Raw genomic sequence first — 12,982 nt, 5'->3', positions numbered from 1 at the left:
GCTGTCATGCCCTATTAAAGCCTACTCTTCCTCTTTCCAGAGATTACTAATTAGTTCACTTAATTTATCTGTTTTAATTTGCATGCTGCTCTTTTAATTACTGTGCAATTGCTGAAATCATATCCTCACTTGTTCTGCATTTACACAGACACACACAAATATGTCAGTGCCTCTACAAAAAGGCTTATCCCAGCACAGCCACTGCCATGGCTCCTGGAGAGAACAGCTGGCTGCCCATGGAAAGCTGTGCAACGGGTCAGGGGGGAAGAAAAAACATGGAATAAAAAAATCACTGGGTCCCTAGGTACTGGGATTTTCAGTAATCTGGTACTTTTATTAATCTTCTTCCATGTTCTTTACAGACTTTAAACATGTAGTAAGAACATTTTATTTAGTATAAAATATTTGTTAAGGTCTGAAATTTAAATAATCATGTGGATATTAGTATTTAATCTGTCTGCCTGTCAACTACATTAATCTTTGTAGTGTTCCTTTGTTAAAATAATGTTCCAAGTACGTAACATGGAGCCAAGCCATATGAAAGCTGATTGTCCTTAGGTCTGACCTACTGACCAGCAGGTTTAGAAGGGAAAACATGGCTGTAAAGGAGCAGGATTAGGTGAGCAGAAGAAAAGTTGAACATTTTCTTAATTACAGAAATGATAAAACCCATGGCTGGGGATTTAAACAAGGAGGTTCTCTGGAGCCCAGAATCCCTTCTATGCCAGCACACACAATGGGATGTGCAGATCACATCCCATAAATTAAATTAACCTTACAGCAGTCCAGTCTGTACCTAATTAACACTGGGGACAAACTCCCTCAAGCCCCCTTTAGAGGAGTCCTGCACATGGGAGGCTGTGACTGCCCTCGGGCACCACAGGGGAGACAAAGCCACACTAGGCAGTTGCTGCTCCAGCCCTGCACATCCCACTTCTCCTGCCACAAGACTCCTACATCAGGACATCCTACTTCATATAAAGCCCTTGATAATGTACTTTTTCACTCCTGAAGAATGCACGTTTCTGTTCATTAGGAATACTAAACTTGACCTACAATGTGGAAACAAGCAGATCCCTAATGGTCAAAGCAAATTGTACTTATTTAAATTGAGAAACTTTCTCAGCCTACTGACGTTGCTGGAGTTAATGTGCATTGGGTGATGACTCGTGAAAATCAAGGCTGGCACCTTTAACTTGTACCAGAGAAAGGAAGCCCAAGCTGTTAAAATACAAAGGTGCTTCCAAAAGTCAGTGATAAACACGATGTAATGAGCTCAAGAAAAGTCAAAACTTCCTGCTGAAAAATATTTTGCTTTCTGCAATATGGACTTAAACAAAGATGATTCCCTAAGCAGGCCTTTCTCAATCCCTCCCAACATAAAGACAAGCAAAAAGTGATTTTCAAATTACACAATTTATTTAGTATACAATAGTCATTACATCTCTTTACAACAACATATTATAAAATAACTATGTTAGATCTCACCAGCAGAACACTGAAACAAGAAATGAAAATACACTTATGGATCTCAAAGGCTTTCCTCCCCTAAAAACATTCTGGCTCCTTGATAACATTTCATCTCTGCAATCTAAAAAAAGTAATTCATACCACAGTCCCACTGATAATGTGCAGCTTGAGAGTCCTTGAGGACACCAAGAACACACATGTCATGTCCCTGCCATTCCCACTGCTAGTAAGACTTGGTACATGCACTGCCAGGAGGGTTGTTCCTGGGGGTGGATCATCCCTAATTGACTGGGACAGTGATGTAGGGCAACCACTTGGAAATAAGGTGCATCAGGGTGATGTCATTCAGGAATATAAGAGTTATTTTAACAAAAATTGCACATTTTAATGCAGTGAATGGAGATCACAGCAAGACATGGGAAGTAGATAAAATAATTATCAATTAAAACACCACCCACCTGTGGCAATGGGAGGTGCAGCCCCTCTCCCCGCAGCCCTGACCCCTCCCAGCTGGCCCTGCCTCCCCAGCCAGCCTTACACAGGGGCAGGGAAGAGCTGTTCCCTCTCCTCCAGGGCTGGGTTGGTGTCCTTCTGCTCCTCTGAGCTCTGGTAAGTGCTTTTGTTCCTTGGCATTCTTGGATTTACTGTTTTAGGGAGGTTGGTGTCTGAATGCTGCACTACTGTCCCTGGAATATCCCTTGGTGTTAAACCTTTCTGATAATAGGTCTTTCTGTTTAAAAACCAAACCAGTGTGCACTTGGTAGTTTCTATGAAAAGGTTTAAATTTCTCCTTTGGCAACATTAGAGATGGCATTTTTGAACCAAGTCTGTTTAAAAATAATTATTGTTACAGTCAGGACTTCTTAATCTCAGTTATTACCTGTAAGTAAATTCTGAAAAGCACAGGGTACCACTGGGCCTGGGAGTCCCTCACCTCCATCAAAAGTTACTGCACCGTTCCAGAAAGATCCAATTGCATTTTAGAACAAGGCAGCACAGCCCAGACATACTTTACCTTTCCTGTGCTTGTTTTCAATTACTGAAGGCACTCATTGAGGGATTCACTGACCCGGGCTTGGAGCAAGAACAGCCATGCATCATTACAGGCCTAATTAAAGTTTTAATACTGATTAAAATGTTTTATTATTGTATTACGTTAAACTGCGGTGGTCTCCAACCTCATTAAGGGATACAGGGTAGGAATTACTCAGGAGTTTCAGCTGCTGAGTTTAACAACCCAGCTCCTGTCAGGGTGTGATTTAACACACCCTGACTACAGCACACTCGCCTTTTGTGTCAGCGAGAAATGCAGGAAGATGTTGAACATTGTTTAATGAGTATTTACTGAATATAAAATTGTTTGAGCATATGACATAACCATCTCCATCTCTCTGGTAATTTACCTTGGTACAACTGAAAGGGAAAAACACTTAAATCACTTGGAATTGGAACCCAGCTCAGTTGTGAAAGCTAATCTCATTACACATCTTGATTAAATTAAATGTGGAGTTTGCTATCTGTAGCACTTTCAGTTTCCCATCATTAGAAATTAATTGCAGTGGTAATTACTATAACTGAGTTATTTGCAAGGCCACAAACACTCTTATAGGTGTTCAAATGTTAATTCAACCTGGGCCTAGAGGCACTTGATTATTACAGTTGTGTTCTTCACAAGAAACAAATGATCCCAGTGGATCTCTTAATTCAAGATGGAGAGCACTGTGAGACTTCCAGATTTAATCTCTACTTTCAATCTAAAACCAAAGAAGTGCTAAAACACAGCAAAAGCCATGTACCTCCATAGCATTTAGAAATTCAGTACAATTCACAAAGTTCTGGCTGGTAAAAAGACAACGAGTACAAACAAATCACAAAATTCTCAGTATAGAGGCCTGGCTTCACTTAATCTTCCAAGTAAGTTAAAATACTGGTAGTCTTTGTTTGAGGATAAAGAGCAAGGACACAATGATTTTGTGCTAAAATAGAGCTTTGTGTCTGAAATAATATAAAGCAAAGCTCCAGTAGCTGAACATATTTTAAATACCGAATTTTCCTGCTGATTTAGGGATGAGTTTTTCTTTTATAAGGTTGGCAGTGTTCAATTTTGATATCCTACTGGGATTCTCATGGGGAGAAAAAGGATCCCCTGGAGTTCAGAAAGTATATACAGAAAATAGTGGTGTGAGAATGCAAACTGAGAAATTTGGGTTTTTGTTTGTTCTGAGGACTTTAGAAGGATACAAACATGCAACATGTATCAAGCATGCTCCAGCCTTTAGTCTCACTAGAAATACATAACAGTCCATCATTTAACACTTAATGTTATAAAACAGTATGTCTCTGATCACTAAAAATGCTGGACAAGGATTAAAGTTTTACTCTTCAAACTTGTTTGCTGAATCTGGACTCACTGATTCTGCAATCACACACTCAAGCTTCGAAACTCATATCTGCACACATTCCCAAAGAATTCAAAAAAGAGGCACTGAAAGAGCAAAAGGATCTGTCAAAGAGGATCAGACTGTGAGACAAAACTTCATTTTGTGACCATTTTCAGGATTCACAAAGATAATGCATACTCACAAAAGGAGTAGCATGGGCTGCTTGCACTAAACTTTTATTATTTTAGAGTAAAAATCTGAACTGCTGAGCAGATTCACAGGCTGGCACTGGGCAGTGCTCCCACACACTGCTGCCTTTGTCTTCCAATGAGTTAAAACTGGAAAACAATTATATCCTAAGTATTCCGAATTCATAACCGAAATGGACCCTGCTAGCATTTATTTATGAATCTATGAAAAATTTGGCAACATCAGGAATGTTATCAAAACTAATCTGTCTTAAAAAAAAAAATCACAGTAATTAAACAAGAAACCATCAACGTAAAATGTCTTAAAAATGTAACCTGTTTGTAAACTTCATCTGCAATGCCTAATGTGGGTCCTAGCAGTAAAATACTGAACTTGAAGCCATGGTTGGAAACGTTATTTATGCTTGGCAAGTTTGTAAACATGGAATGTTTTGTTTTGAAACACTCTGGTGAAGTGTGTGGTGTAAGAAGGAAGGTTTTTCTTAATTTCCTCACAGAAGCGAGGATACAACGCAGGTTTCAAATCGGGTGCGTTCTCTCCCAAACCATCCATGATCTGCAATGAAATGGAACAGATGTGTGAAATATCTTTAGCCAGTTCACAGTTACAGGAAATAACAAGTTAAAAACAATCTTGACAATACACTCAGAGGGTCAGGCTGGCCAGGTTTGTTAACAGTATGAAACAAGCGGGAGGAAGGAAAGAGCTTTAAACCAGTAAGATTTATAGTATCATCTCTGCATGGATAAAGCTGGTTTGTCAGAGGTCCATATCTGCTTTGGCTTGTTCAGTCTGCTCTGGTTTCACCTTCAGAACTCCCCTGACACAGAGCAGTAACACAACCACCCACTGCTCCTGAGGGAACTGAAGCTCTGGAGTGATTTACACTCTGGAAGGAAACACTGTTTGTGTACTGCAAACCTGAAGCTCATCAGGAAGTGATTACTTATTCTGCCCAGGATGAATTCCCCCTTTTTTATTCTCAAATACTATTAAAAACAATGTTCAATGTGGCCATTTTGAGAATGTCTAAAGGCATTATTAGATTTTCCTTCCCACAGAGCTACTTCAAATCATAACAGCATTTCAAAAAGAAGTCAAGCGAAATTAATTTGGTTTCTAAATCTTGTCTCCAACACTCACATGGCCATTGGCTACATCAAGCAGGTCCCGTAAGCGGCAGCCTCTGCTGTGCCTCCTCTCATAACAAATGCTGTCCTCCAGGATCACGTAGTCCGTGCCAAAGGACCGCAGGATTCCGTGCACGTCCTCAGGAGATCTCTTGGCATAGATCTGATAAATCTAGAGAACAAGAAATCTAAGCTCTAAGACACATGACACTGCCACTATTTCTTTGTTGGCTCAGAAAGAACTGGGATGGAGAAACCATGTGATTTGAATTAACTATTATAAAAACAACGTATAAATGCTTTATTCAGCAGCCACTTGGAGTTTGTGTGTTATGGCTGCTTGGACGCACAACAGAACTGCTGCTGACTAGACAACACTGGATGGTGCTGTCAGACTGGGGGGATGTCTGAGTTACAGGAAAGGGTAGATGAAAACAGGGTCCCCAGCTCTGTGTGGAGTTTCTCAGGGTGGTTTCTATCTAAAACGTTTTGTGCTGGTCTGGGAACCGAAGGGAGGATCAGGCAAATTGGGAAATGCTCCACGTGGGTTTAACAGGCAAGCTGGGCACCAGGATCTGCTGATGCCAACAGAACCCAAACCAGTGCCCTCAGGACTAGCTGAGGACCCAGGCACAGCAGTTCAGACACAATCCATCTGCCAGAGGTGAGCCAGCAGATGCCCAAAGTAGGAGTTTCACAGAAGCAGGTAAATCCTGGGCCTGTGTCTGACAGTGAGTTACCTCAGTGAGTAAAGCACCTGATGCCATTTGCAATGTGCTATTAGAGAGGACACTTGTTTTCTGGAGTGGAGCCACGGACAGGGACAAGAATTAGCTTAAACAATCAGAACACTCTTACCTGCTTTGTTCTCTCCCTCAGATTCTTATCCTCATAATGGGGATGGTTAGTTAAGGTCCGTCCAGTGCACAGTTTGACTCCTGCTAATAGCTGCATGCTCCCAGCAAACACTGCTGTGTTTGGAGTGTTTGACCTAAACAAACGTTGATAAGTCTGAGGAAGTCTCTGTAGGGACGTTTTTGCAATGCTTGTGACAGATCAGAAGGAAAAAAAAGACTGCAAAAATATTTTTCTGCCTCTGTTCAGGGAGTAATCTGTTCAAGCAACTGTTTTGTTCAAATATAGGGGATAAAGTGGATAAATCATGATCATACTCTAACTGCAAATAAAAAATTCACTAAGCATGATGAGGAAATTTAAGGAACTCATGATCCTGAAAATTTCAAATTATTTCTATATTTCATAGGTTCATAAAGCCTTTGAATATTGATAAATTCTATATTCTAATTCTTTTAATATTTCAGGAGACTTATTGTGACTTAGATTTCTGTGTGATATATAGAGGTACTTTATATAAAATGGATCATTTAATGTGAATGGTAAAATTTCCTGTTCCTCTCCTGGCATTCACCATTCACTTGGAAAGAAAACTGTTATGCTGAGGCTTGGGGCAGGGGAGGATGCAGAAGATGCCAGATAGAAATGCTGGCACTTACTGGTACTGTGATGTCTAAAATTCCAAGCCAATGTCTAGAATTGTTATCTAAAGAGCAGCCTTGGTATTTTAGGGTTGTTTCAATACCCGTAATGAAAAAACTGTTTTTGCTCACCTTCCCCCCAACAAGTTTACAATCTAAAATGTATGTAAAGACACAAGAGAAGGGCATAGCAGAAAGAAAAGTAAAAATTCAAGGCAACAGACACTCCTATAATCAGGCTAATTAAAACTGGCCATAGTTTGCTTCAGTGTTTTCTAGTCCTTAGTAGGCACATTTCCGTGGAAAGGTCTATGAAGACTACAACAGCAGAAAGAAGCACACAGTAAATGGAGTAAAATGAAATTAAGAGTGTGAATAGTTGCCTAACATCCCTGTGCATGCATATATGGCACCAATAGTACTCAGGTAACTGTGACGCTTTGGGTGCACTTTAGGGAGCCTTTGGAAACTGCAGCTCTGAAGTCAGTCGTCTTTAAGCTCCATGATCGGCTTGGGAATGTTGAGAGACAAGTATTAAATTTTATTATCGCCTTTCAGGAGATTATGCTTAGCAAATGAATTAATAATTACAAACCCTTCCAAAGAATTCTTGTACTGGTACATTAATCTCATCTAGGAAGGCCAGAGACAGTATTTTTAATAGGCCAGTTTAACTTTACTGATCGACTAGTTCTTCAGCACTTTCGAAAACCAGTTTCATTTTAAAGTCTGAAAATATTTAATCTCTTAAAAATTATTTTTTTTAACTTAAAATATTCAAAGTTACAAGTGTCATGAAGTAAATGTTTCACTAAAAGAAATGAATTCCTGTTAGAATTTATGCTAATGTAATGGCCCTGACAGGCTGTCAGCCAGGACTCATCCCTGAATCTGCAGGAAAGCACAAGTCTTTAGGCTAAGCTGCAAAGGACATGGGCTAAACTCAGAGGGACTGGGTACAACTTAGACACCTGAAAAAAAAAGATGATTCTCAAAGCACCTTCAACATATTTCTGTGTTGATGCCTCAGCCAGGCAACTTCTAGTGTGATAAAATGGTTTCTGTGTTTGTTCGAGATTAGTTGAAATTTTAAAATGCTCTGCAGTACTTAGCTCCTACCTTGGCCTTACCAAGGCAACCCTGCCCCTCGGATTGCAAATTTGCATTATAATGGTCTCTCTAGCAGACTCAAACTTCCCTAAACACATTCATACAGCCCCCCTAACAAGTACCAAAGGCAAAACCACAGGAAAACAAGCAAACAACAAAAAAAGCCAAACCAGCCTGCAGCCTCTTTTCTTTAAAAAGAAGGCTAAAGGAAATGGTGACAGTGCCCCTTATCTATAACTTGTAAAAATGCTTGTCAAAAACGTAGAATCATAGAATATCCTGAGTTGGAAGGGACCCACAAGGATCATCCAGTTCAGCTCCTGGCCCTGCAGAGACACCCCAACAATCCCACCCTGTCCCTGAGAGTGTTGTCCAAACCCTCCTGGAGCTCTGGCAGCCTTGGGGCTGTGCCCACTGCCCTGGTCAGTGCCCAACCAGCCTCTGGGGGAAGAACCTTGTCCTGAGATCCAACCTAAACCTCCTTTGAACAGCTCCAGCTGTTCCCTCAGGTCCTGTCCCTGGTCACAGAGAGCAGAGATTGGTGCTGCCCCTGGTGAGGAAGCTGCAGACCCTGATGAGGTCTCCCCTCAGCAGATGGATCATGTAGAAGATGCAGGGCTCCATTCCTCCATTCCTCCCCTTTCCAAAAACATTCACTCCTGCCCAGAAGGGCTGAGTGTATTCTTTATTTACCAGCTAGTAAGAGTTTTGCCAGCACTCCTCCCTATACCTTAAAAGCAATCTAGTGACCCTCCCTTTTTTAACAGCTGGCTTATGTGCTCTGGTCCTGGATGGAGTTTAAACTCCGGTGTTCCAGGTGAAGGCAGATGTTTCCCTGAGACTCAGATTTGAAGTTTGAAGTCCTAGAAAATTATACTCCTTCAGACATATCACTGTCCATATTTTACTGGGCCAGCTCAGATGTTTCCAGACCAATAGCTGCTGCTACTGGAGCCGCTGGAGAGACCCTAAGGAATACTTCCCAGGGATAGGATGACTTCCACATTCCATGGAAGCTCTTTCCCCTGTGCCCCTGTCTGAGCCAGGCACTAACTGCATTGCTCTGCACCCAGGGCACCTCTTGTGCTGCAAACCACTGAATGACACTTCTCTATTACACAGAAACGAAGCAATTTTTACAACTGTCTGAGCAAATGATGTATAAAATGAAAGGATAATTTGTTTTATAGCTCTCTGCCAAGCTCCATACCACACTGCCCAACCTGCAAACAATTTATTCTCTAGGAAATGTCACTAAATAATGACAAGGACTTACAGGTCAAACTGATTTACATTATATAATTTAAATGCCATTCCAAGAAGACCTGATGGCATTTTGAACAAATAATCTCATTTATTTCTGAAGCTCTAAGCTTTCAACAAGTTAATTACAGCTGAACTAATGGGTAAACTAAGCACTATATTATATTGCAGGAAGCTTTTCTTTACCTACACCTAAGAATTTAGAGAATTATATAAATACTAAAGAATAACTCATTAAAAATAAAAAGGTTTCACAGGAAGTACTTGCACAGACTCTGAAAGTCGTAGTAATTCTTTCTCTTAAACTGCTAAGAAATTATTGTGAGCTGGTTTTAAGGCAGCACTAAAGAAGAAACGGCCAACATTGCAATTACAGGTTGCACCATTAGAAATAAAATGGGTATTTCTACTAAAACTCCTCCAGAGATGAACCCTGTAGTTGGCTTTCGAAGCCATAAAATCTGACCAGCCTCAGATTATTCCTTTACTAGTGCTCAAATCTGATATGAATCTACAAAGTAAAAGGCTTTGAGAAAAGGACATTCTGAGGAGGGGTTCTTAAATACACCATGATAGATTTTTCTTTTTCTTTAAAATAAACTCTTTTTATTTGCAGAGTGCTATAATAAAATATCACAGGTTTAGCTGCAGGTGATAGGCAGTAAAGCATATTCAGTCATACTGTCATGGTTCTTTTTTTTCCCTCTGGTTTGGAGAGACTGAAAATTGCAAAATGGAAAACGACAGCCACAAAGAAAAAGCAACAAGATGCATTTTTGTTAGTCCCAGCCTCAATTTTATGCATGCAGATTTTGCTCACATAAAGGAATGCACCTACACAGTTGGTGGAAACCTAGTTCTTAGGCACTGTCAAGTTCGTGCCTAAATTGTACTGACAAATCAGTCAATGACAAAGGATAAGCCCAAGAATTTAAGAACAACAATTAAAAAAAAAAAGGTGTAATATTGCCTTTAAAGTCTGGGATATGTGTTGCTTTCAGTGTGATTACCCTTGAAAATTAGGCATGTAAATAACAGAGATGAGTTGAAATTTTTAACGGGTTTGAAATTAAAATGTAGCCACTAATATAAATTAATAAAAAGTACTAAATGAAAGAACCACCATTGAAACATGGGTATTTCATTTCCATAACCTTAGGAGCCTTTTAGAACTTTGTGGGGTTTCCACTAATGTACAAATTTGCCTGCTTGTCCCCCACACCTGGTTCAAGTACAGCTGACATCCAACTATGCTCTGCCCAATCTCAGGCTCAGTCAACTTTTCCACTGTTTTGGCTGTTGCCTGAGATTTCTAAGAAGTTTTTCTGTGATTTTTGGCAACTGCTTAGGAAATATTCCACAATTCCAGACAGATTTCCCCTTTAAAGGCAGAAGACGTTGCTTCTTTAACACTTACCAGAAGTAAACAGAGTAGGGAAGTTCACGCTATTGATTTGCTCATTCTACTGATATTCTTCCCCATCTCACAAATGAGCATGTTGTTCCTGTTGTCTTAGGGAGAAAGACCAAAACTAAGAATTTTAATGTACCTCCCAGCAGGGAACAGAGAGCTGTGAACTATCCCTGGGGCATTGGCAGGACCTTCTTGACTTTTTTTTTTTGAAAAGAAAAAAACTAAGAAAATGAGGTGGTGGGTAGGAAAAAGCAGAGTTTGGGATATGAAAGATCATTTTGTAAAAAACCCGTGCTCTGCAATTGCACAGATATAAACCACCAGATCTTCCTGAAAATGCTATGGCAACTTCAGTAAGGGGAAAAGTAAGAAATAGATCTGCAGACACTTCCCAGTGGACAGACTAATAGTTGGTCATTATTCAGATTGTGTACTTGGACAAGTTAATGTGCATTTAGAACTAAGCAGACAGAAGGGTTTTCTTGTTGTGGAGAGATTGCAAGACAGATGAGTTATTCCTAATTCACTGCTATACATGACAAATTAAGAGATTTTCATACTGAGTTTTAATAATGAATGATTAGCTCCTGACACCAGCCTTGACAGGTCATTAACTAGAGGACAACTATCAAGTGTTGGTACAGTAACATATTTCTCTTACACGCCAAAACTTCAGAAAATCTATCCCACTTTGAGACACTTATCGTAAATTTTGTTGACTGGTATTTAAAGCACAGATAATTAACTCTTCTTTACAGGAATAATATTTCTAAACACAATAAATTCTAAGTAAAAAAAATTCCCTCTGTGACTGTCTGTCATGACTTAAAATGAAGAGAGGACAAGCGCCAGTTTAGCATTCTCAGCACTAAGAACACATGAAACATTATTCTCATTGGAGCCAGTCAAATCCAGTTCATGGCTGGGAATAACTCCACATGCATATTTTATGTATAAATCTATATATAACTCTATATATTGTACACAGGAGACCTGAACTATCAGACATTTACCATCTTTTAATAAAACAGTAGTGCTAAATGGAACTGGCTGGTAAACATTTGTCACAAAAACATGTCAATAAGGCTGCAAGGATTCTAAATGATGCAAAAAAACATGGCCTGCTTTCAAAATAAGTCAGTGAAGGCTTGTAATATATTTTACTTCTGAATTACTCCTTCTAGTTCATGTATTAAAGAAATACAACATTATGGAGTGTAAATATGTTGCTGTGGATAGAATAGCCTGAGTGACTGGTTTCACTGAAGTTCATTGCATATGAAGGAAATACTCCAAACAGCTGTTTATTATTATTATTTTTTATTATTATTATTATGTTAAATTCAGATTTACTTTCAGAATGTTTTCCTCCAGAATATGAAACTGACTTTCTTTTTAAAAAATCTTGGTCAGAGTTCCAAATAAATACAAGTCTCAGGAATCTCCCAGTTAAGAACTTAGCCTGAAAGTTTTCAGTGGTTGCTGTATGTTAATAGAGAAGATACCCCTTGAATTCACAGCCCTCCAGGGAACATCCTACCTGGCCTCTTTTCTCAGCCCTTCCACATGCAGAATCACAAACTGTTTGCATCTAAAAATACCTTCCTGTGCTCTGTGAGAAAGCAGAAGTGATGAGGTGGGGTTGGAATGATAAATTCCTCAAAAAGACTTTCCACCTATGCTTAGCTGTGACAAGTTCAAGTTCAATTACAAATGTTTTGTTTACAGTTTAGAAGGCTTGTTGGGATTAATACTAGCAAGTATAAACAATTTAGATTGTTTTAAAGCTCAAGAAACAGGCTGCAGAGTACAAATTCTCCAGTCCTACCATTGTACATCCATGCTTTTTACCATTATAAACTTGAGAAGGACACCAAGGTGGGGGGACAAAAATAAAATGATTTCACTGTAAAGGTCTATTAACGTCCAGAGGTAGCTAAATGTGATGAAAGAAGCTTGACACATCCCAATTTACCTCTTTTGGCCGGGAAAACTATGTGTACTAATGGGAGCAAATGGAATCAGATGGTTCCCTGAGGCACATGAAACACAGCAGAAGATACTGAACCAGAGTGGTCTGGGGGGCTCTGATATCCCAATCTCTTGGTATCCCACTCATCCTAACTATCTCCACGGGTCACCAGAGTTCACTGATGAGCTGTGACAAATAAGGGAGAACACTATAACTAAGAACATTAGATCTACACAAATAGCATTTAATTTAAATAGAGAAAAAATCCTCTTACTTAATCCAGTTCATCAGCTCCACAGTGTCTGGGTCATAGAATTCTCTCAGCTCTGATAGTTCATCCATTATTCCTGGCCAGAACTATAATGGAAACAAAATAGAACAAACTCAAGACAGAATGAACAAAACAAGTTCTGGATGCTGAAATATATTATTCCCTCCTAGCTGGCAACTGATCCAACCAAAAGACTATCAGGGTAAAACATTTCAAAATTTACTGCAGACAAAGAATACTTAAATCGAATCTGGAGCAGAAAAAA

General features: G+C 39.6%; 1 protein-coding gene across 5 annotated transcripts in view; it reads right to left on the bottom strand.

Moving 5' to 3' along the window:
- Nucleotides 1-4,073: 4,073 nt before the first annotated feature.
- DPY19L3 (dpy-19 like C-mannosyltransferase 3) overlaps nt 4,074-12,982 on the bottom strand; it is a 31,218-nt gene continuing 22,309 nt past the window's right edge. For 2 of the 5 annotated variants that reach the window (XM_027697626.1, XM_027697627.1), the window contains 4 exons: nt 12,721-12,803; nt 6,050-6,182; nt 5,205-5,363; nt 4,074-4,616 (listed from right to left, as the gene is read on the bottom strand). In XM_027697626.1, the coding sequence (XP_027553427.1) occupies nt 4,455-4,616; nt 5,205-5,363; nt 6,050-6,182; nt 12,721-12,803 (537 nt within the window). In that variant the 3' untranslated portion in view covers nt 4,074-4,454. Of the gene's footprint in view, nt 4,617-5,204; nt 5,364-6,049; nt 6,183-10,477; nt 10,573-12,014; nt 12,087-12,720; nt 12,804-12,982 lie in introns of those variants that run through there. The other 3 variants (XR_003536561.1, XM_027697628.1, XR_003536562.1) reach the window with 3 other exon arrangements.

The sequence above is a fragment of the Neopelma chrysocephalum genome, unplaced genomic scaffold (assembly GCF_003984885.1).
Source record: "Neopelma chrysocephalum unplaced genomic scaffold, ASM398488v2 Primary Assembly neopelma1_121, whole genome shotgun sequence".
NCBI classification, from domain to species: Eukaryota; Metazoa; Chordata; class Aves; order Passeriformes; family Pipridae; genus Neopelma; species Neopelma chrysocephalum.
The sequence above is the reverse complement of the archived record's forward strand: the minus strand, read 5'-3'. Positions and strand labels throughout refer to the sequence as shown.